Source organism: Manacus vitellinus, unplaced genomic scaffold (assembly GCF_001715985.3).
Source record: "Manacus vitellinus isolate BGI_N305 unplaced genomic scaffold, ASM171598v3 scaffold_4_pilon, whole genome shotgun sequence".
Classification (NCBI taxonomy): Eukaryota; Metazoa; Chordata; class Aves; order Passeriformes; family Pipridae; genus Manacus; species Manacus vitellinus.
Window position 1 is genome coordinate 14,080,182 of NW_021940604.1, and position 20,555 is coordinate 14,100,736.

Below are 20,555 nucleotides of genomic sequence, written 5' to 3' on the forward strand. Positions count from 1 at the left end.
TATCTCTCTGTGTAGCTGTAGATTATAAGAGCATGAGGTCTTGGTTGGGGGATTGCTCTCCTTTGTTTTTTAACTATGGAATAAAGGAAAGAATACAGATACTTCACCTGTAGAGAGTGAACATTGTTATTGCAGTTGTGTGTATATGTTAAACAGTAACTTGCACAATGACAATAACCATCTGTTTTTTCTATGCTATGAGGACCTTCTTCCATTTTAGAGTTTGGCTTTTATTTCACATACTCAATTTCTCCACTCACATTTAACAATGTAATTATTAGTAAATTCCCATGGGTAGTATTGAAGAAAGATGCTGTCTTGCGGATACTTTAGGTTTTTTCAAGACAAAAATGGCTTAGTATCAGAATTATTATTGATTTCCAGTCACTGTAAAGTACACACACATCACAGTAAAGGTTAACTGTCTAGAAGAAGGTAGAAGAACAGCGATTTTAAGTAAAAAGAAATTCCAGATTAGAAAGAAATCAAACTAAAGTAAATGCAGTGAACTGCTTTCTTTATGGGTAAGTTTAGAGTGTTTTCTTTATACGACTACTGTAAAAAGGATGTTTTCTTTTTTACTTTTTAATGCAAACGTGAATACATCAGTATTTAATTTGACCATGAGTAATATATGTATTCCATTTAATGCCAGATATATTTCAGACTTTATGTGTTTTTATAATGATGATATGAATTTGTAAATCCTTAATGTCCTTAATGCTGCCCATATGTTGTGCTGAAATCCTTGGGAATCTGTAAAAATAAAAATCAAGAAGATAGTTATGGGCTCTGAAAGCTGAAAACCAACCTAAGCCAGTCTAACAGCTAAAGATTTGTCAGCTAGATCCTAATGCTCCTAAACCTTTGGCAAAACAAATGTTGCCTTTGAGAACTTATTATATCTGAGCATCTTAAATCACTCTACGGAAATAATATAAAATAAAATGCTCTACTTCTAAATACAAGGCATGATCCTGGCATCTGTGCTCCTGCCCCAAGTGCTGTCCTTCTGTGACACAATCAGCATGAGGTTCTCTTAGATTTATGCTTGTGGGCATATGGACAACTGGAAGTCATTTGGAGATGCCAGTTGTCCTCATTATTTTTTTTCTTTTGTCCTTATCCACTGTCAGTTGCTAAGGATGGTACTAGTTTTTCTTTGAAGCAGCATGCAGTCAAGATTACTTCATGTACATTTTTGAATTTCAGAAGCAAAGGACAAGAGAAGCCATTATAAGGACTAGCATGAGTGTATTATGACAGTGATTCTTCAGCATGTGGAAAAGCTCTGTCTCAGGTTTTTACACACACTTGCCCAGTATAAAGACTAGTGGGATTGAAGCAATCAGGTGCTCTCATCAATTTATAAATTTTCCATGCCTATTTGAAACCTAAGACTTTTAAAAGCTGCAAGTCATTAGTAGTTTGGAGGCTACCCTGCCCATGGGACTAAGAATTTCTACTAGTCATCCTACCTTTTGTTGATAGCCTTTTGTTAGGTGATGATTGCTTTTTTCATTTCACACCAGCTATTCACATTGCTGTATTTTTTCCCATCCACTCATAGTAAACTGATGCACCAGCACAGCATTATAATGAATTTCTATTTGGTTAGGCAAAAGTTGGATTGTTGTGAGTAATCGAATTACTCCTCTAGAGACAGGATTTCTGAGTAAAGTGATGAGGTGAAGCGATTACAGCTGTAACCCTTACAAGCATAAAAAGATGTGTTATGCTAATCCTTTGTGAATGGGTTGAATTGAAAGTGAGGGAAATAAAAAAGAATGCTCTTGATAGAAAAAGGGGGTATGAAAGGACTACTGTATTGTTTATTCCCTTTTCACTCATCCTCTCTTGTTATAGAGAAAAAAAAGGGTAAGTGGTAAACTGGAGAGCTTTACCTTACAAGTCTGACATTCAAATAATTTAATGTTAAGCTGCCTTAAATACTGTGTAAAAAATTGAGAGAGTGAGGGGATAGTTATAGCAAAAACAAATGTGTGAAAAAGTGCCAGTTAGTGTAGGTTGCTTTTTTTAAGGTTACTAAACCTGGTGTGACCTTATCTTACCTTGGTGTAAAAGCAGCAGAGTGAGGAAGGGGAAAAAAGACACTGTGGAAAGTAAGGCATGCCAAACATTACCTTTATCTGAAAACACTTATAGCTCAAGTGCAAGATCCTTGTTATCCCCAGGCTTGTTTATTTTCTGTTTCAGTTTTTTCAGCTGTTAAATAAGAGTCCTCTGTCTCAAGGTAATACCTGAAAAGACTTTTAAAGGTTCAGCTAGAAGGAGAGATGACATGCAAATTACAGTATAGTAATTAACTGAATAGAGTATTATAAATATGTCTTGTTAATTCGATAAGAAGAAACAACCTATTTTTTTTAAGATTATATAAATGGCCAATAGTATAAGTAGCTTTTGGGTCTTTTCTGTGAGTTGTTTGGAGGTTTTTTTCAGATTTTGAACAAGTTTTATTGTTGCTCTTTTTTCCTTTTCTATGTACTTTTTGGAGGCAACTAAGCTCCAACCCAGCTGCTCTTCTCACCACCAGAATGGGGAAGAGAATCAGAAGGGGAAGAGTAAGCAAACCTGTGGGATGAGATAAGAATGGTTTAATAAGTGAAGGAAGGATTAATTTATTTTTTAAAAGGTGATGCAAAGGCAGTCACTCACCACCTCCTGCAGACAGTCCCATTCCCAGAGAGTCTCCAAGCTATGGTTACTTTGGAAAAACAAAACTCCCAGTTTTTATTACTAAGCATGACATCATATGTTATGGGAAACCCCTTTGGTCAGTTGGGGCCAGCTGTCCTGATCCTCCCCCCCACCGCAACATCCTGCCCATCCCCCATCACCAGCATGAAAAATGAGAAAGCCTTGACGGTGTGGAAGCACTGCTCAGCAATAGCTAAAACGTCCCTGTGTTATTAACACTGTTCTGCTCGCAAGTTGAAAACACAGCACCCTATCGATTGTAGTGAGGAAGGTTTACTCCATCTTAACCGGACTCATTCTTACTTCATTGTCAACCAGACAGCATTCCTGAAGAATGTTTAGATTTTATGGTCATGCTTTTCAGCATACTGTATTTCCAAGGAGAATGGAGAAAGTTTGGGCAAAATTTCTTTCCCTATGTATGCTCACAGTGATGATTCAAATTTGGTGTTCTGAAGTTTCTTATTAATGAAATTCTCCATTAGCTCTAAATTTGGAAAAAAATACCAATGGGCACAGGGGGATGAGCTGCTTATTTTTCTCTGTCAGGTACATGAAAAACTGGAGTTTAAGAAGGGAGCCTTTGAAGGAAATGTAGGAAAAAATTATAATTTCCAGAGCTACTAATTTACACTTGTATTTCCCCCAAATTTCTTGAGTCTGGCCTCCTTGAAAAGTCTCCATTTACTCTTCTCTTACTGTTTGGCTCACATCCCTCTTTTTAGTGAAAGACTTCTTTTAACCTTAGAAATTATTTTCAAACTATTTATGTTAATTTCATTGTGGCTGGAATAGACCCTTACGCACAAGGAGCACTGTCTGAAAAGGGAGGGAAACCCAGCTCTGAACCTAACTCACCCTTTTCTTAGCTGTAATCTTCCCTCATCCAATATGAAAGACAAGAATGAAATCCAAGCTGAAGTTACTAGAGTATTTGATGTGAGAAAGGTCTTTGCAAAACGCTGAGCAGGGGTTCCCATCTGCAGTAATATAGGCATGGTGGCAATGCTATGGGAGAAGGAAAATTGGTTTTAATGAGGGTGTACATACCAGTATAGAAAGCTTATTCTTCTTGGGTTATGGGATGAGGAATATTTCCTTTTTTTTTTAAATTAAAAAAAACCTTTCAATTCGGCTGTTGCTGTCTCTGGGTTTTCAATCAAGATTTGTAATTAAAGTTTCCTAATGGTACTTTTTATCTTTGCCAAAAGTCAAGATCACTGTAAGATGGTTTAATGTAATGAAACTTGTTTTGAATTCACACTCACTAAGTGAACATTATTAAGTCAATGAGCTGAGTGAGAATGAAATTTACTTAGTGTATTGTTACTCAGTAAATTATTTTATGTTTCTTGAAAGAGGCTATAGAAGCATTCAATAAAGAGATAGAAAATTGATATTATGTAAAAATATCTTCTGGTGATTAAACTGATTTAATACCTGCAATGTCTATGAATGTTAATAAAGCATATTTTTTTTAGTGGGCGTAAATACATTCCTGTAAATGACTGAAAATAAGATTTTTTTGTGTGCGATTCTGCTGGAAGCTCAGAGCCAATACATGTAATTGTTGAAAAATATTGCAGTAGGTATTGCTATTTTGTAAAATGATAGTCCTTAAATTGGCATCTTTATTCACTACATTTGATGAAGCAAAACACAGAGACTTGAAATAAGGCTTTTCTTTTAGTAGTTTCTTGTAAGAGTGGTTGAACCACGCCTTGTTTGTCCATCCTGGCAGAACCCCACTGATTTCAGCTGAAAGTCTGCTCTCAGATGCGTATGGAGTTGTTTGATTTGCCAGGTCTCAAGAGGGTAACTGAATGTAGAGAATATTTAAAATATTTAAAATATTTGAAGCAAACTGGAACATTTTTTAGTTGTCATGGTTTGAGATGGCCCCAAAATCCAATTCCCTAGCTCCATCCCCCCTCCCACATCTCAACCTAATGTGAGATGGGTTTAAAAATCTGTTCACACTAGTTCGCCTTAAAAGAAACATCAAGGGTAAGAGCATGCACTAGTTTGAGGCAGAAGTTGTTTGATTGAGGGAGCAAAGGTTAAGGAAGGTTAAATGACAAGGTCTGCATTGATATTTTTCTGTTAAGTGGAAGGTAACACCACTGCTCTCATGTCAGTGATGCTGGTTGGTTGGTTTTTTCTACCTGCACGGTAAGAAATAGAAAGGAATGTATTTTCTCCAACTAAAAGCGAAGACTTAATAGCGGTGACCCAAGGTAATATATATCACAAGGAGGCTGGTCTGTAAATCACTCCGTGCAGATTTGGCAGCACATTTCATTTATGATTCATAATGCTATTTATGATCTTGTTCTGCCTATCTCACAAAAAGGCAGACAATTTATGCAGAGTTACATGGTAGTTTTCTGTGGCAGCAGCACGTGTAGTTGCATCTGGAATTCCCATTGCTAACCAGCACAGGAGATGACCTTCCTAGTGTGTGCAAAGTAATGTTTGTAACATGTCTGGATCGTACCTTTGGAAAGAAGGAAAGAAATAGATCACCTCGTTCATTCACAGAGATACACGTTTGGGTTTGCGTCTCTTTTCATTGGCATGTATTGCTCAGATTCATGTAGCTAGGGGACACAATTCCAGTCCAATTTAAATCGACATTTACAACCAAAAGTCATTGATTTCACAAAAATATTTTATCACTAAGGAATTTTAAACATTTTCTATATCAACCATTATCCTTTCTCCCTTTCTTCTTCCTTTTTTTTTTTTTTTATGATATGTTACACTCTCTTTTGCTGTTTCCCTTTTTGCTGTTTTTCTTTTTTTTTTCCTTTTTCTGTTTTCCTGTTGTGGTTGTTCTACACATCTTCTCTCTTACTTTTTCCCTTTCCATATCTCTGTATTTTCATTTTCCTGTCAGACCTAGGGCAAGTCCTTTAACCACAAGCTCTCTCTCTGCTCCTAAACCCTGCATCACCTTTCTTATATCTCCACACTATCTTACAACACTGTTTCTCGAGCCCCAGGGGGCCCCTGGGCAGTGGGGAGCAAATGAGGAGAGAGGATTTCAGGGGGGAAAGCAATCACATGCTGTAGGCAGTAAGTTTTTTTACCCAATATGTAGCCATGTCAATAGCAGCTTAAAAGGGTGCTTTTTATCCCCTTTCTCAGTTAATGAAACTTCAGCTGATGAAGATATTTTGTGGTAAGGAAGGACTAAGTCATGTAATGTATCTTCTCTGCTGGGTTGAGATGCAGGACCTGAACTGCAGTCTTCATCTTTATAGGCAATCAGTTGCCACTGAGAATCTTAAAGCAAAGCAAGGCATGAACTTTTTCTTAAATACTCAGCTCCAGATGCTTATAGCTACAACTTTAAAAAGTGCCTAGGAGCCAGCACTGATTGAATCTTAGAGGGTTGTTTTTGAAATTGCAACAGCCTTAGCAGAAAGCTTCAAAAGTGAATCTAAGTGAAATATTGAAACTGGATGAAATACGAAGTTAAAACTGTATTCCCTGCATTCCAGAGAATATTGTTTCATGCATTTATTTAATTATGAAGACAAGGCAATGATGACTACTTAGAGCAATGAGATGAACAGAGTCTCAGTTGGTGTCCTGACGAATGAAATAGGAATCTTGCAATAATTCATGTTGGAAGGGATCTCTAAAGATTGTCTAATCAAACCCTTGCTCAGAGCAGGTGCAACGTGTTTGAATCTACATTGGAAGTTAAGTTAGGTTGCTCAGGGCCTTGTCAACCTGAGTTTTAAATGCCTCCAAGGATGGAGATACCTCTCTGAACAGCTCTCCCAGTGTTTGACCACCCTCATTGTGATTTTTCTTTTGTTTTTCCCCATTTTATCTGCTTTGGGATTTTCATCATTGCAAATCATGTCTGTTGCCCCTAGTCCTTTTGCTGTGCATCTCCCTGAGCAGAGTCTGGTGATGTCTTCAGCATCCATGACACAGCTGAAGATGGAAACAAGATCAATTCTTTCCTTCCTTGTTTTCTACAATGCTTCTTTCTATTCCGAGGCAGTACTGTGGTGTTACCATCCCAAACATCAGATGCTGCACTTGTCTTTGTAGGTGAAAACAGAGGGAATTACTTTACATGAAGAATGTCACATGTAGCTGAGTGTAAATGTATCAAGATTGGTGTAAGATTGGGAGCACAGAATTGAACATTTATTTTTACATCAAGTAAAATCCTTGGGTCTACAAAACTGAAAGACCACTAGGTCTCTTCTCCATTTTCTGTGTATGGTAGCTGTATTTACCCCTAAATGATCAGTGAGATAACAAAGTTGCCCTTTAATACTAGAGATTTTTCTAATGTTTGTATTTATTGCACACTGAAAATAAGTTAGTGATATATGTGACTTTAGATCAAATTTCATTTTTATTTCTTACTTTTCAGCATTTTGTCTAGCTGAAGTGTCCTAGTGATCTAAAAAGGCTTTTATAGATTTCATATGAAGTTTAATTAGTACCAAGCTGTTTAATATTTGCTTCAGAAATACATTGTTATTCTCCCCTTTCTATTTCTTAAATGCTTGAAGTATGCAAACAGTTTTGTATTTACTTTTGCAGGATTCTGTAAGTAGCAGGCATGATCATATCAGATTGCATATATTTTCATGTAGTACTTACTAGTCTTATTATTACACCAGAATAAGGCAAGGTAAGGTCTTATCTGGAGATATTGTCATTACGTTGATTTGCTAATATGTTTCCCATGTGTATGTTTCTTTTCAAACATTATTTAAAATATAGCAGTACATCCGATTTATGAGTGTTATTCAAGCCATCTGAAAGTCATCTTCTGTGTTGGTGATTCAGCATGAATCCATCTATCCAAGTTTGAAAGAAAGGTGATAGATCACATTCGCTAGGTCTTAAGGAATAAGAAGCTGAAATGAGCCATTCATTAAAGTCGTACCCACTTAGTCACTGAATAAAGCCCTTTTTCCCTTCCTAAAAATGATGAAAGGCCATTTTTGCTCAATATGGTCAGTAATACCTGCTTATAAATGGGAACTCACAGTGTGGAGTGGCCTGTGTGTTTCAAATTGCAATTCACATTTTGCCAAAGGGACAATGTATATAAGATACATACAGGTGTGTCTTAGCCTGTGTCTGTGAACACTAGAGCACATTATTTTCATGTCAGTCCTTGTTAATTCAATTTTTTTTCTCATTTTAAAATGCAAATTTGGTTTTGGTCATGGATAGACATAGCTCAGGATCTCAGTATAGATATTTTTGCCACCTCATCTGCAAGAGTTCTTGGCACTCCATCAGTTTAAGATGATTTTCTCCTCCAAATCAGGCGCATTTTAATCAGATCACAACTGACTGAAAAGCCTAAAACCAGATTTAAAGCATAAATACCAGTACAGTAATCTTCTTTGCCAGCAATCCATTACATAAATCATAATACAATATTTGCATGTTATAGTTGGCTTCATTTATTTTTACTTCTATGTGAATTTGAAGCTTTTGTTAGATATATTCTTTTTTCCTTTGATACAGTTGTATTTTCCTAGAGAAGCTAGCTGAGACAGCAGCAGCCCAAGGCATATCCAATACAGAACAGCTTATTTCATCCTCTGGATAAAAACGGCTGCTCTACAACCTGTAAAAAAAAATACAACTGAGGGGGCAACAGAGCCACTTTCAAACTGATACCTTTTAGTTCTGCATACTGTACAGCCCTTTACTATTATTCCTGTAGCCTGGCTGTCTTCTGTCAGAGTTGTGCTTTGTGAAATTAAAAACTGGTTCATCTTTACTTTTTATGAACCAGTATGATAACAGATATAAAAAGTTTATGTAACTTTAATCATGGAGACTCTTTATTATACCTGGTTCCCCATCACAGTCTTGTGTGAGTAGTCCTTGGGTAATGGAAATAACAAAAAGTCTCATATTTCTTTCAGAGAGAGAGAGTAATTAGAGTGTAAAGTTTGAAGGTAAGAAAACTTCAGTATTAAAAGAAAAAAAATGTGAAAAAGTAGAGACAAAGGTTCAAAAAGTACCCTTTAACTGTCTTCTTTCTTGCAGGCATGTTTTGTCCTGTAGTCTGCAGGACGGCCATCTCTTCTTAATGCTTAAAAGTTTCTTTGGCATATTAATAATGTAGAAATATGTAGAAAGAGAGGCAGTGACACAATATGGAAGGCTTTTAATGTCATTACAAGTTCTGATCTGAACTCAGTAGTCAATGGCAATCAACCCTGAGCTGTGAACATCGATGTGTTTTTCATACAGTTGTCATTGCATTAGCTGCATGTTGTTGCAGTGCCATTATGTTTGTGTTTCTAGATGTCAAATGTGGTAAACAAGCCTGTAGACAGGCTTGTGACATCTTACACAGGGTTTAAGGCTTAGTTAACATATTTGTGTTGGAAATGGGTGGTGTAGCAGAAGATAGCAAAGCTCTTAGCCAGCTAAAGGCTGTTGCCCTCACATTGCACCTGGTAGACTAGCATGGATAAGCACCACTGCTTTGATGTTTCCATGCAAAATCATGTGGCCTAGCTTAAAGTGCACATATAAGACATTTCAGATGTATTTAGATAAGCAGATTTGGGAGCAACTGCGTAATTAGGGTAACAGCTGAGATAGTACTTGCAGCCTGCTGCAATGTGCAGCTGGGTGATGCTCCCCATTGGTTTGGAAGAGGATATTTGCCTTTCCTTCATGCTCCCAGACATCCAGCTGCTTATGATGCCTATTAGTGCTAAAAGGTTCTGGAGAACCTCAAGAATCTTGAGCATGTAACCTTCTGGTAGTGGGTGCTCTTCACATGGCAAGGTTTTAAAGGGAAAAAAAAGTTCTCTACCATGGGTGTTGTACACCAGTGCATCCTGTGTTGTTTCCCAGCCAGCCCCGTGGACTCCTATAGACACTGCATCATGTCATTAAGGTGTGGTATAACTGAAAGAAGTTGCAAAAACTTTCTCTAGGTGGAAGAATAGAATTCATGTGAAAGAAAGCATCTTTGCTTCTTTCAGAGTATATATATTTACTTTTTCACTCTATTTGAAAATGTATCAAATTTTACAGGAAACAAGATACTGAAGGCTGGCAGTCACGACAGTAATAATCTGGGATACTACTAACAGATGACTATATATAAACTATATATATATGTGCTATGTATAAATTTAATCTGTGCATGTTTGGAAAAACTGGGACCTCACTCCAAAGGAAGAATTAACCACTTATTTTCTTGAAGGTGGTTCTGTGTATTTTCTCATCTTTTGCCATTCTGAATGGCAAATAATAACTAATGGCTGCTATTGAAGACTAGATTTAGCACTATATAAACTGTAATTTGTGTGGGTTTGGATTTTTTGAAAGGATAAAGAAAACACTGTTTCTGTTCTTCCTCATTGCCTCTGTCTTTTGATTCCATCTACAATGTTATTAACACTGCATTTAATATAAATAATTTTTCATCTTGGTAATTTCTCATTTTTGAGCTAGTGTGAATATTGTTTGGGATGAGAGTTTGCAGTTTTCTGATGGAGAAGAGTTAAGTTGTCCTTGCTCCCTTCAATGTATTTACTTAGGTCTGCAATAACTCTGCAACTCCTTCACTACCAGTAAATTCTCACTTGCAATTTTTTAGTTGCTTGAATTAGCAGAAGTTATTTACAGAATGTTATTTTCAATAAACATAGCAAAACTGAAATTCAGACATTTGAGAGTAATAATTTTCCCTATAAATCGTCATGTGCCTATACAAATGATAATGATCATTATAATATACTTTCTCTGCTAAATTTCTTAAATGCTGCCTGGTGGAAAGGCACATGAAGATGAGGCATTTTGTATATTGTTACCAAACACTGCTTTTGTAGTAATTTTCTTTTCAGATTTAATTATGACCTAGCAAACCATATAGGAGTCATTGTCAAAACCAGGTAATTTTTTAATACAGTGTTTTGCATACTTGTAATTTTATAACTAACATCAGGTGAGGCTTCATTTTTAAAAGCACACTTGTGAAATCAGATGGTTTGTTCAGACTAAAACTTGAAAGTTGTTTGATTTGTAATGTGGCCAAACTAACTTGAAAGTGTTTTTGTTCTCCTAAAAAAAAAAAAACTCAACAAATGATTTAATTAACAAAATGCTGGCTGCTTGGCTGCTTTTATATGTTCTTAGGAAAAAGTGCTACAAAAGGTCTAACAAAAGATCACAGCGACCTTAAGAAATGGTAACAGTCCATCCAACAAGTCGTTGCTAAATGACTTGTTAATCAGGTGCATCAGAGTGTTAGGGGACCATTCTTAACGAATACCCCTTTCCAGAAACTCAAGGAGATTAGTGGTTTAGATTTCATTGTTTCAGTTTGATACTTTACAGCATGCATGTTATGTATTTCTACAATTTTTTTTTTATGTATCCTTTTCAAGGTCTGTTAATACACATGCAATGAAAAAATATGCTTTGAATCTTTAGATCTTTGCTTCCATGTTGACTACTGAAAGAAGCCCATCAAGTGGCTAAAGAAAGTATTATTTTATTTTTTTAAGTGCCTGCAAAGTATACGCTCCAGAAGTACATCTTAGTGGCAGAGGTAATAGAAATGCATTGACGGCACTAATCTCTTTCAATGTGACTCATGGAAGCAGGGCAGAGTGTTGCTGGAACATTGTCTCCTCAGCATTGTTCCTGCTCTGGCTGTCTTCATCTGCTCATGTCCAAGGTTTCTCAGCTAGTGAGGCAAACGGATTCAGCACTTTCTCCACTTGATACTTCTGAATCTATTAAGGTCAACTTCTTGCTAATTGGTTATAAATTCATGGACATTACTGTTTTCAGAGTAGCTGTTGTGAATTTAAATTGCTTCTAGTGCAACATTGCAAAAGTAAGTCCTCATTAGTTTTCACTTCAGACCCTAATAGCAGCAGATGGTTCACTTGATTCTTTTTTCCTTATAGTTTCCTACCAAAGTAGTACCAGTCCATGGACTGATCTGAATGTCTTGCAGAGTAGTAGAAACAGGACTGAGGGGTTCTTTATTACATATGACTTATCAAAACAACATATATCTACACTTCTGAGGGTTTACAATACTAGTCAGGAACTGGTCTTTTATATATAAATGTATATATTATACTCGAATTCCAGGAAACGTTATCATTATTGCATGGCAAGATATGCTGTGCTGGTTCATTTGATTAATTAAAATGTGTACAAATATTTATAAACTGCATGTTTGTCATTTAAAAAAATCCAGTAGCATAAGCTCAGGCTATTTTTCTGTATTATCTGAAAGCAGGATGTGTAAGCAGGTGGTAAACCTGTTTACTTGGTACCATATTTATGTGCATAGCCACCTGTGGGACTCCCTGTGCTTAACTTCTACAGCTCCTTATGCTATCCCAAATCTGACTGACTAGAGATTGACCTGAAGCTGTATTAACTTCATTTTTGCATGTAAGCTATCAGAAGGAACCACAGGGACCCATGAAACAGTGGCTCTATCCATTTCTGCAGCAGTGACCTTTTATGTAGAGAACAGTTGTATATAACTTTGTTCAAACAAAGGCTTAACTTTTAATATCACAAATCTTTGGGGCCTTGAGGGCTCCTTCTGTTAGGCTCAACTGGTAGCATCTATAACACCTCCCCTTTTCTCCAGTGAGGGACACGCATGAGGACAAGTTGGGCACGGTATGTTGCAACACGAAGTAAGGCAGCAGATTTATCTAAGCATCACGTCGCTACTCTCCTCTTTCAGAACTAAGAGGCTGGTGGTGCCTGGCATCCCATTTTTCACAAGCAGAGCCTGTTAAACTCTCTTACTTGGGACAGCCATGGACCTGGTTACCATGGTGACAAGGATGAACCTGACACTTCAGAGCACTGCTCAGGGAATCACACTTTCTCTTCATAGTGAAATACAATTTTTTTTTAATCATGTTCCCCCAAAAATCTGTAATTTAGAGTCCTGGAAGCAACAGCTTGGATGGATCCAAACCCCCATTAATTTCTGGCATGCCTTCATCTCCCAGAAGCTGTTCTCCAAGACAGAAACTCTTTAGAAGATGTAGGAAAGGGAGAATTGTAGAGATTCCTTTCCCTGTAAATGTATCTTCAGGTTTCAACCTGAGAAAAAAAAAATCTTAAAGAGAAAGAATTGGTGTACCAAACCGACTCACGTGAGGATATCTGTAAGACCTCATGAATAATGTGTGTAGTTTGCTAGAAAAAGTTGCACATCCCATCTTCTGATCCCTGCAAAAGTACATTCAAATATTTTCATCAAATGGAATCAGCTGAGACTTTTAAATATAATTAAGTTAAAAGTGGTTACAGATCTTCTCTCACTGAACTTGAATTTATTAATTAAATTTCAGACTTCTAAAAATGTCTTTAACTGCACAATGATTATCATTATAGCAAAGCAGTAAGAAAACAAAACTGATTGAGGCACAATGATCTTTCTGGACAGATGATTACACAGGGCAGACCAGTCTCAAAGAAAATATTTGTCAGAGAATCTCACTTATTTTCTCAATAAGCCCTTTTCTCAGGTGGTAGGCTGAAATATCTTCAGAGCTGCCTCCAGTTTCATTTGATGATGTTATCCTGATGTTACCTTGTTGAACTCATTCAGATGTCATTCCTAGTTTTAATTAAAAGTTTTTGAATGCCATGTAACAAAAGTGCAGAACTGATTATCTTGAGCAGAGCTATTTTGAATATCAAGCTACGCAGCAATAACACCAGTTTGTGAGAATTCAAAGATCTGCCATAAACAGAAATTAACATTCAAAGAAAATGCAGTGTAATAAAATAGCAGCTTTAATCATGCATAAAACTGAGTTTCTTCTCTTGCTCACACAAAGGAAACCCAGCATAAAATGCTGTGAATGCTAAGAGAGTCGAATGGTATGGTGAGAAGTTAAGTATAAAAACCTTGTTTGAAACCTCTGATTCAAAGCTGTCTTTTAGAAGGCTGGCTGTTCTTTAAGTGGTACCATGCAAGCAGCTCTGCAAAACCCTACCAGAATTTTCTGCTTGAATAATTGTGTTTGGGTGAACGAGTAGAATATCATTATCTTGATTCCTCCACCATCTCCTGAGGAAGGGGTAGGTGAATAGATTTTGTGCTGAGTGTCATAAATTCTCTGACAATTTTGCAAGGCTGTGTGTAAATTTTGAACCACAGAAGGAAGGAGAAGACAGGAAAGCAATATATGCTGTGACTGGATTCCTTATGCAACAGTATACATCAAGAATTAAGTGTAAATACTATGCATATGCTCAATTTTAGAAGTGGGTATTGGATTTTTTGATGTGATTAATTAAAAATATGTTAAAAAAAATTAGAGGAATCAAGTACATCAGGAAATTGTGAGATGAACTGTACCTCATCAACTGTTTAGAATTTTACTGTCCCTGGGAGAGTTAGCGATGCTAGTCTGATTTAGTCCTGTTCACAGTTGAGCTTCATGCAACTGACTGAATATTCTCCTTTAGTATCTATGAAAACAAGTAGAATGACTTCTTATATGGTGACTATTACTGACTATGTGCAGAGCCACAATCACTGGGTCAAGTTATTTTATGAACTTTGTGAATGGAACTGTGGAATGTGATTGCTGTTACTGTTCATTAGTTCAGAAGAAAGGCAAGTAGAGAAGTTGTTCTCCTCCCAGTCTATCTCATAAATCTTCACTTTAGGAAGCCATTTTTGTACAGGGAAAAAAATGTAGCTAACTCTCTGTTTCAGAGCAGAAACTCCTGCAAATTTTATGGAAGATGAGTTTGCACTGGTTGAAACTGCAGGATTATCTCAGACTTATAGGATCAAATTGTGAAAAACAGTAATGTGCAAGACAAAGATATTGTAAAAATTAACACTAAATTTAAGGTCTATTAGAGTAAGGTTGGCCAAAGGAATTAATAGCAAAGAGAGCATGCATTTTTATATGACCATCTTTCTGTAAATTACCTTTGAATACAGTCTGCTGTTCAATATGTAAGAGAGGATTGCAGGACTACATTACTAAAAATGAACATTAGAATTTAGTAAAGCAGATGTCTTTGTAACTTAAATAATTTTAGACCATTTTTGCCTTGTTTAGAAATATACACTAGTTAACTCCAATTATCTAAATAATTCCATTTTTAATTACTGTATCTCTCCAATTTAGAGATGTTGTGTTAGGATGTTGTCATGGACCATGTCAAAGGCTTACAGACAGATGACATCTGTAGTTCTTCCCTTGTCCACTGATGTAGTCACACCATCATAGAAAGCTGCTGGGTTGGTTAGGCAAGATTTGTCCTTGATGAAGCCTTGGTTAGTTGAGTTACTTTGTTTGACAAAAACAGTTCAGCCTACAGAAGAGCCACTTCAGAGAACTAAACCCCCGTAATCTTGTAGAGGGTAGAGAAAGCAAATTCTCAGAGTAAGCAGAAGTTCTCTTGCTGCTGTAGTCCTTCTGCAGTCAGCAGCCAGGAGACACTCCTTCATACATGTAGGTTTAACACATAGGCACAAGGTTTCTCTGATTTTGTCCTTTGTCTGTGCATGTGTAAGTTCGCGCATGCTTATTGCAATACACTTTGAGCTGTCACAATTAAAACACAAGTAATATGAAATACTTTCAAATTTGTAAGTTCCATTAAATCATTCTATGTTACATTCAATAGCTTCCTCAAAATAATATACTCCCTTGCATGCAATGCCCATACACATAAAGCATAGATTACAGTGTGATTTATATCTATGATTGCTTTCATATAGTCCCCAAATGTAACATTTAGTCTAGAGAATGCATATGTTGTCTTTTGCTGGAAACATGCATATAATAAACCTGGTTTCATTTAAGTCCAAAGCAATCTTTCAGTTGATACTGGGGAGAAACGTATTGTTCTGCCAGTAGATTTTAGCATTTTTGGTATAGCAGGCTCATTTACTGGTTATACACTTGCTTAGTCTATAACTATTCAATTTAATTTTTCTCAATTAATTTAGAACTCTGTGGTACATTTCTAGTGGGCACAAACTTTATCTCATAAGCAGCCTTAAAGTTCATGGAATTAATTACTGTCTCTTACTTCAAACCCTTTAACGTAAGGAAACCAGAACAAATGGACAAGTAGTTGATATCCTCCTGGCCTTCCACTGTTGTTCTACAAACTTGACAGAGAACTTCATTTTGAAGTTATTGATGATCCAGTCATTGCTTACACACTATATAATAAAACACCTGTGCTTAAGTTGACCAAATAAGTAAACTTCCTCAGTAACCTTTTCTTCAGTTTTTCTGAGATGTCTATTGTTCTTTCTCTAAAGTAACTTTTCTGAATGAAATAACATTGTATCTGACCATGCAATAATTTTAAACGTGACTATGAGAAGCACCTATATTGAAGCTTGCTCTATCAAGTTATAAGGGTCCTATCTTTCTTCTGAGAGATGTGAAACGGGTCTGTTATTCTTTCCCCTCTACACTCTCATCACTAATACTCCTGTGAAAATACCACTGTCCTGATCAAGGCTGTACTGCTGGATGTATTTTTGAGCCTTCAAGTTTTAAAGTGTAACTTCAGGTCACATATAATCCCTCTGGTTCATAATTTGAAATCTCTCAAAGACCTGGCCTTAAATTTCCATCCATACAGCTAAATTTCTTGCTCCAGCCTTAGTTATTTTGCAGCTTGAGTAGTTCTTACCTTTGCTAGGTCTTACCTTTGCCCAGCTGTGCTCACATTTGCAATTCCAGACAGAGCGACTATCCCATTCCTGCATGCTCCCTCTTTACCCTTCCCAAGTCCTTGCTGTTTCTCAGTACCCCTTACGGCAAACATGACTTTTTTTCCCCATTGGCATATAAAGCCATTTATATTTAGCTTTGATTGGTCTTTTGACTCTTCTGATTGGCTGTTTGGCTCTACTGCTTATCAAATGTTGATTTGCATTTGTCACATCCAGCCCAACTAATATTGGACTGGGAGGTGATTCATTTTAAGCACTGAGAATGTTGAATACCTTCATCTTCCAGTTCCACCTCTGAAGTCATACCCCTCATTTCCTCTGTTAGACAGCATCCTATGCGTATCTAACATTAATTTTAGCTTGTGTGTACGTGTTGTGTGAATGCAGCTACATATTCACACGCCACTTACCCGATCCTGACTCTTACCCAAGACACCTCAACAAACACATAATACAAACAAAATATATGGAATTGAGTCCACACAGGTTATGTGTGCAAGTGTGCATGCAGGCATGTATTTACACAGAGGAGGAAGCATTTAGTATTTCTTAGCAGATAGAGTTCAAGCTGTAGGTGAGAGAGACGATTATAATGATGAAGTCTTATGATGATGATTAAGTTTTATGATTAAAGCACTGCCAGATCTCTTACTGTCTGTCTAGCTCTTGCATGGGTGTCTGGAAGAGAGCACGTTCCTAACTCAGAAGGTTGATCTGAGGGTAAGTTGTAAGTGGTTCAGATACGGCTGAGATGAAAGTTACAGAAACAAGTAATAAAGACTGATTTTAAATGACAGCATAATCCTTCCCTCAAAAGTTAATACAGGTTCCTGTACATGGAACCTAAACAGAAACAGTCTAAGTAACATGGTTAAAACCAGATAGCAATTTCCCTGGTACTGACTACGCTGGCTTTCTGAAAGGGCTATGGAGCAGTTTTTCAGCAGTTTTTCATTTTTCATTCTGCTTTTGGTGATCTGTTGAGAAGCATCCTAGTTTCAGAGTAAAGGACATTTTCTGTGTAATGCCATAGACACAGTGATACCAACAGTTTGTACCTATTCCACATGCAGCTGCTGTGAGTGGAGAGGTTAAGTGGCGTCTGCTGCATGCTGGGTGGAGAGTGAGAGAAGGGTCAGAGGGAGAGCAAGCACACATACCATTTCATGCCTGTGAGTAGACAAAAGGCCACAACCTTAGAAAGTAAGAACTAGAGAACAGGAGAGCCATTTCCTATTCCACAAGTAAACATCGCATGGGATTTTACCCTTGGCTGAAACTGATTTATATTTTTTTATATTTTTATCAAGGTGGAAAAGACTATGTTCCTGATCTTTTGTATACCAGGCTGTTATGCAAAGAGGTGCAGACTGAATGGCTGTGCACTTTCTTGTGTATTCTGGTTTTTTCTCTGCTGTAACCTGTAGCCTCAGTCCACTCAGCTGTGTTATGGAATGGTTTCAACTCTCGGTAGAACAGCAGTTTGTGGGGTTTTTTTCAGGGTCTATAAACAGAAATAAAACTACTGCTGACTTTAGTCTTGGCTTTGTGGATGACCTTATTTGGAGAATTAAAATTCCCAGTAGCATGCAGATCTCAGACCAGATGCTGCAAGCTGAATTAATACACAAAGGTGGACTGGAACTGGGTGAAGGGGAGAAGTGCTACAGTTTAGGGTGCAGACTGTGGCTTGGAAAAGAGTGTTTAATAAACACTGCTTGTATACTTGGTGTTACAAATGTGTGGCATATATATTGAAATTTATAGTGTGTCTTTGTACACATATATAGATGTTTAAACACATGATGCATGTATCTATATTTTAACTACTGTATTAAGACACACATATTTGACAATTATCACCAACAATTATTTTCTTGTCTCTAGTGCTTATACATTCAAGTAATTTCTTTTATTGATTCATTTAGCAGCAGCAACAGAAGAACCTGAAGTGATTCCAGATCCAGCTAAACAAACAGATCGGGTGGTGAAAATAGCAGGAATAAGTGCTGGAATTCTGGTATTCATCCTACTTCTCCTTGTTGTCATACTGATAGTCAAAAAGAGGTAAGAAAATGGTCTGTGCTGATCGGTCTTTTTTTTCGTCCATATCAATAATAACTAAATGAGTGTTTTTTACAGGTCTTAGAAAAAAAAAAAGGTTTTAGGACCAGTAGGTCACATCAGATTTTGGATGAGTTCTTTGTGTTTCCTTTTGGTTTTGCTGTGATTCTTAGGATGTATTTAAAGAGAAGAGTTCTTTATATTTGGGATCCAATAGCTATACATTTTCTCATACGTTTTTATTTCTAAGTAGTTTAAAGTTGGAGTTGGAGGAATGTAGAGAATATTAAAAGTGGGTGGAATTAAAATTCATGGAGCCTATTTTATTTTTTAAAGCAAAGAAAAAAATAATAACTTATTGCACTTTTCATGTTTTAATCACATAATGAATATGATTTTCTATATGCGACTCTAATAAGTTATTTGTATCTGTATGTTACACAACTTGTAAAATAATGTAATTTTATACCTCTATTTATGCTTTTATAAACGTGAAGTTTTTTCTTAAAAGTCATACTACATCACTGTAAAATTATCTAGTGAGTCCCTAGTGCATGAAATTGTTTAAAAGTGTATTAATTCGAATTTTAATTTTTTCCCAGTGCTTTCTTAGAAAGTAAGCAATATCGCCATCTTCTGGCGTTGTACAGCGCTAACCCTGCATCCCAATCCTACCTGTAGTAACTTATGCGATCCTATTGCTTGGTCAGTGTTTCAAAGTCTAGCCTTCTCAGTAGTTGCAACTCTTTTAACCTGGCATAAAAGTCCATAATATGTCCTATAAATCTGTAGTTATGGTACAGAAACTAGTTCCTCTCTCTTTGTGCATTCCCTCTCTGGTGGGTCCTCTTCATGTGGCACAAGCTGATTTCTCTTGGATAGAACAAACCCTTTGCCTCTCCATGGTGTGTGCGTTGTGTGCCCTTGCCTTTTGCAGAAGTCTAATGAAAAGTATTTTTGTAAATGTTGCACATATTCCTCTGAAATGCAGCTTGGTATTATTTTTAAAGACTAAGAAAAAAATTAAAATTGTACCTAAGATCATTCTATATGTTATAACTACTGGTTTGCATTAGATTTTTTTAATTTATTGCCTTTTTACAATTATCCCTGGAGATATATAACTTGGAGAAGAAACGTCTGCATTAGAAACATTAGGTATGCTTATAGTGTTCTGTGTTAGTTAGCTACATATGTGATTTTTCCCAAAAGTGCTTTTACTTTTCTCTGTTGTTTACCTCTGTGGTTGAGAGTTAACACATATGCAAAAGGTCCAACTCATCATATGCAAAAAAACATACAGTCAGCAAGTTTTCTTTATTTACACAACTTCTGAAAAACAAAAACGAAGTTGTTTTTCAGCTTCTAGGAGGCAATCTCTATTTTGCAGTTTTATAGCAAGGTATGTGCTGGGGAGTATCGTCTAGTGCGTGTTACAGTGGTCCCCTTATGTTTAATTGAAAACTCAGTGTGTGTGCATGTGTGTGTAAGAGAGAGAGAGATTGTCTAACACTATATAGTGTCAGTCACTTCCAGATGGGGATTGACTAGTTTTGCAGGTAACAAACAAACAAAAAAATTCCATGTGTTCTTTTTTCCTATCCTTTTTACCTCTTGCATTCCGAGTCCTTTCACTATTGAATTTTTTTATGAAAATAAGTTAATTATGTCCATGAAGTGATATTTTAAAGTTTTCCCCTTTTCCCCCCTTCCCTCCTCTGAACCTGTGAAGGCAGTATCCTCTTAGGAACAATCATCATTCTAAAGACATAATATTTCTAAACTCCTGTACTATTTTGTATTCAAAATAGGTGAGAAATTAACCTGCTTAATGAATCTTTAATGATTGGCAATTTTTCATCATGATAGTTTAATTGGTTGTCTACTATGTATGTTATAGGTGTGCCATTCTTCTCCCCTTCTTCCCTTAGGGAAAATGGGCACTTTTTTTAATACCAGCTTTAGTCAAGGTCTCTTACAAAAAGCATAGACAAACTTTGTGTTCCTGAGTTAATTCAGTCCATTTAGTGAATCA

At 36.6% G+C, this 20,555-nt stretch overlaps 1 protein-coding gene across 8 annotated transcripts in view; it reads left to right on the top strand.

The window, feature by feature from the left end:
• PTPRK (protein tyrosine phosphatase receptor type K) overlaps positions 1 to 20,555 on the top strand; it is a 311,369-nt gene that overhangs the window by 256,421 nt on the left and 34,393 nt on the right. For 5 of the 8 annotated variants that reach the window (XM_018078149.1, XM_018078145.2, XM_018078150.1 and 2 more), the window contains exon 13: positions 18,385 to 18,523. In XM_018078149.1, the coding sequence (XP_017933638.1) occupies positions 18,385 to 18,523 (139 nt within the window). The remainder of the gene's footprint in view (positions 1 to 18,384; positions 18,524 to 20,555) is intronic. The other 3 variants (XM_018078144.1, XM_018078146.1, XM_018078147.1) reach the window with 1 other exon arrangement.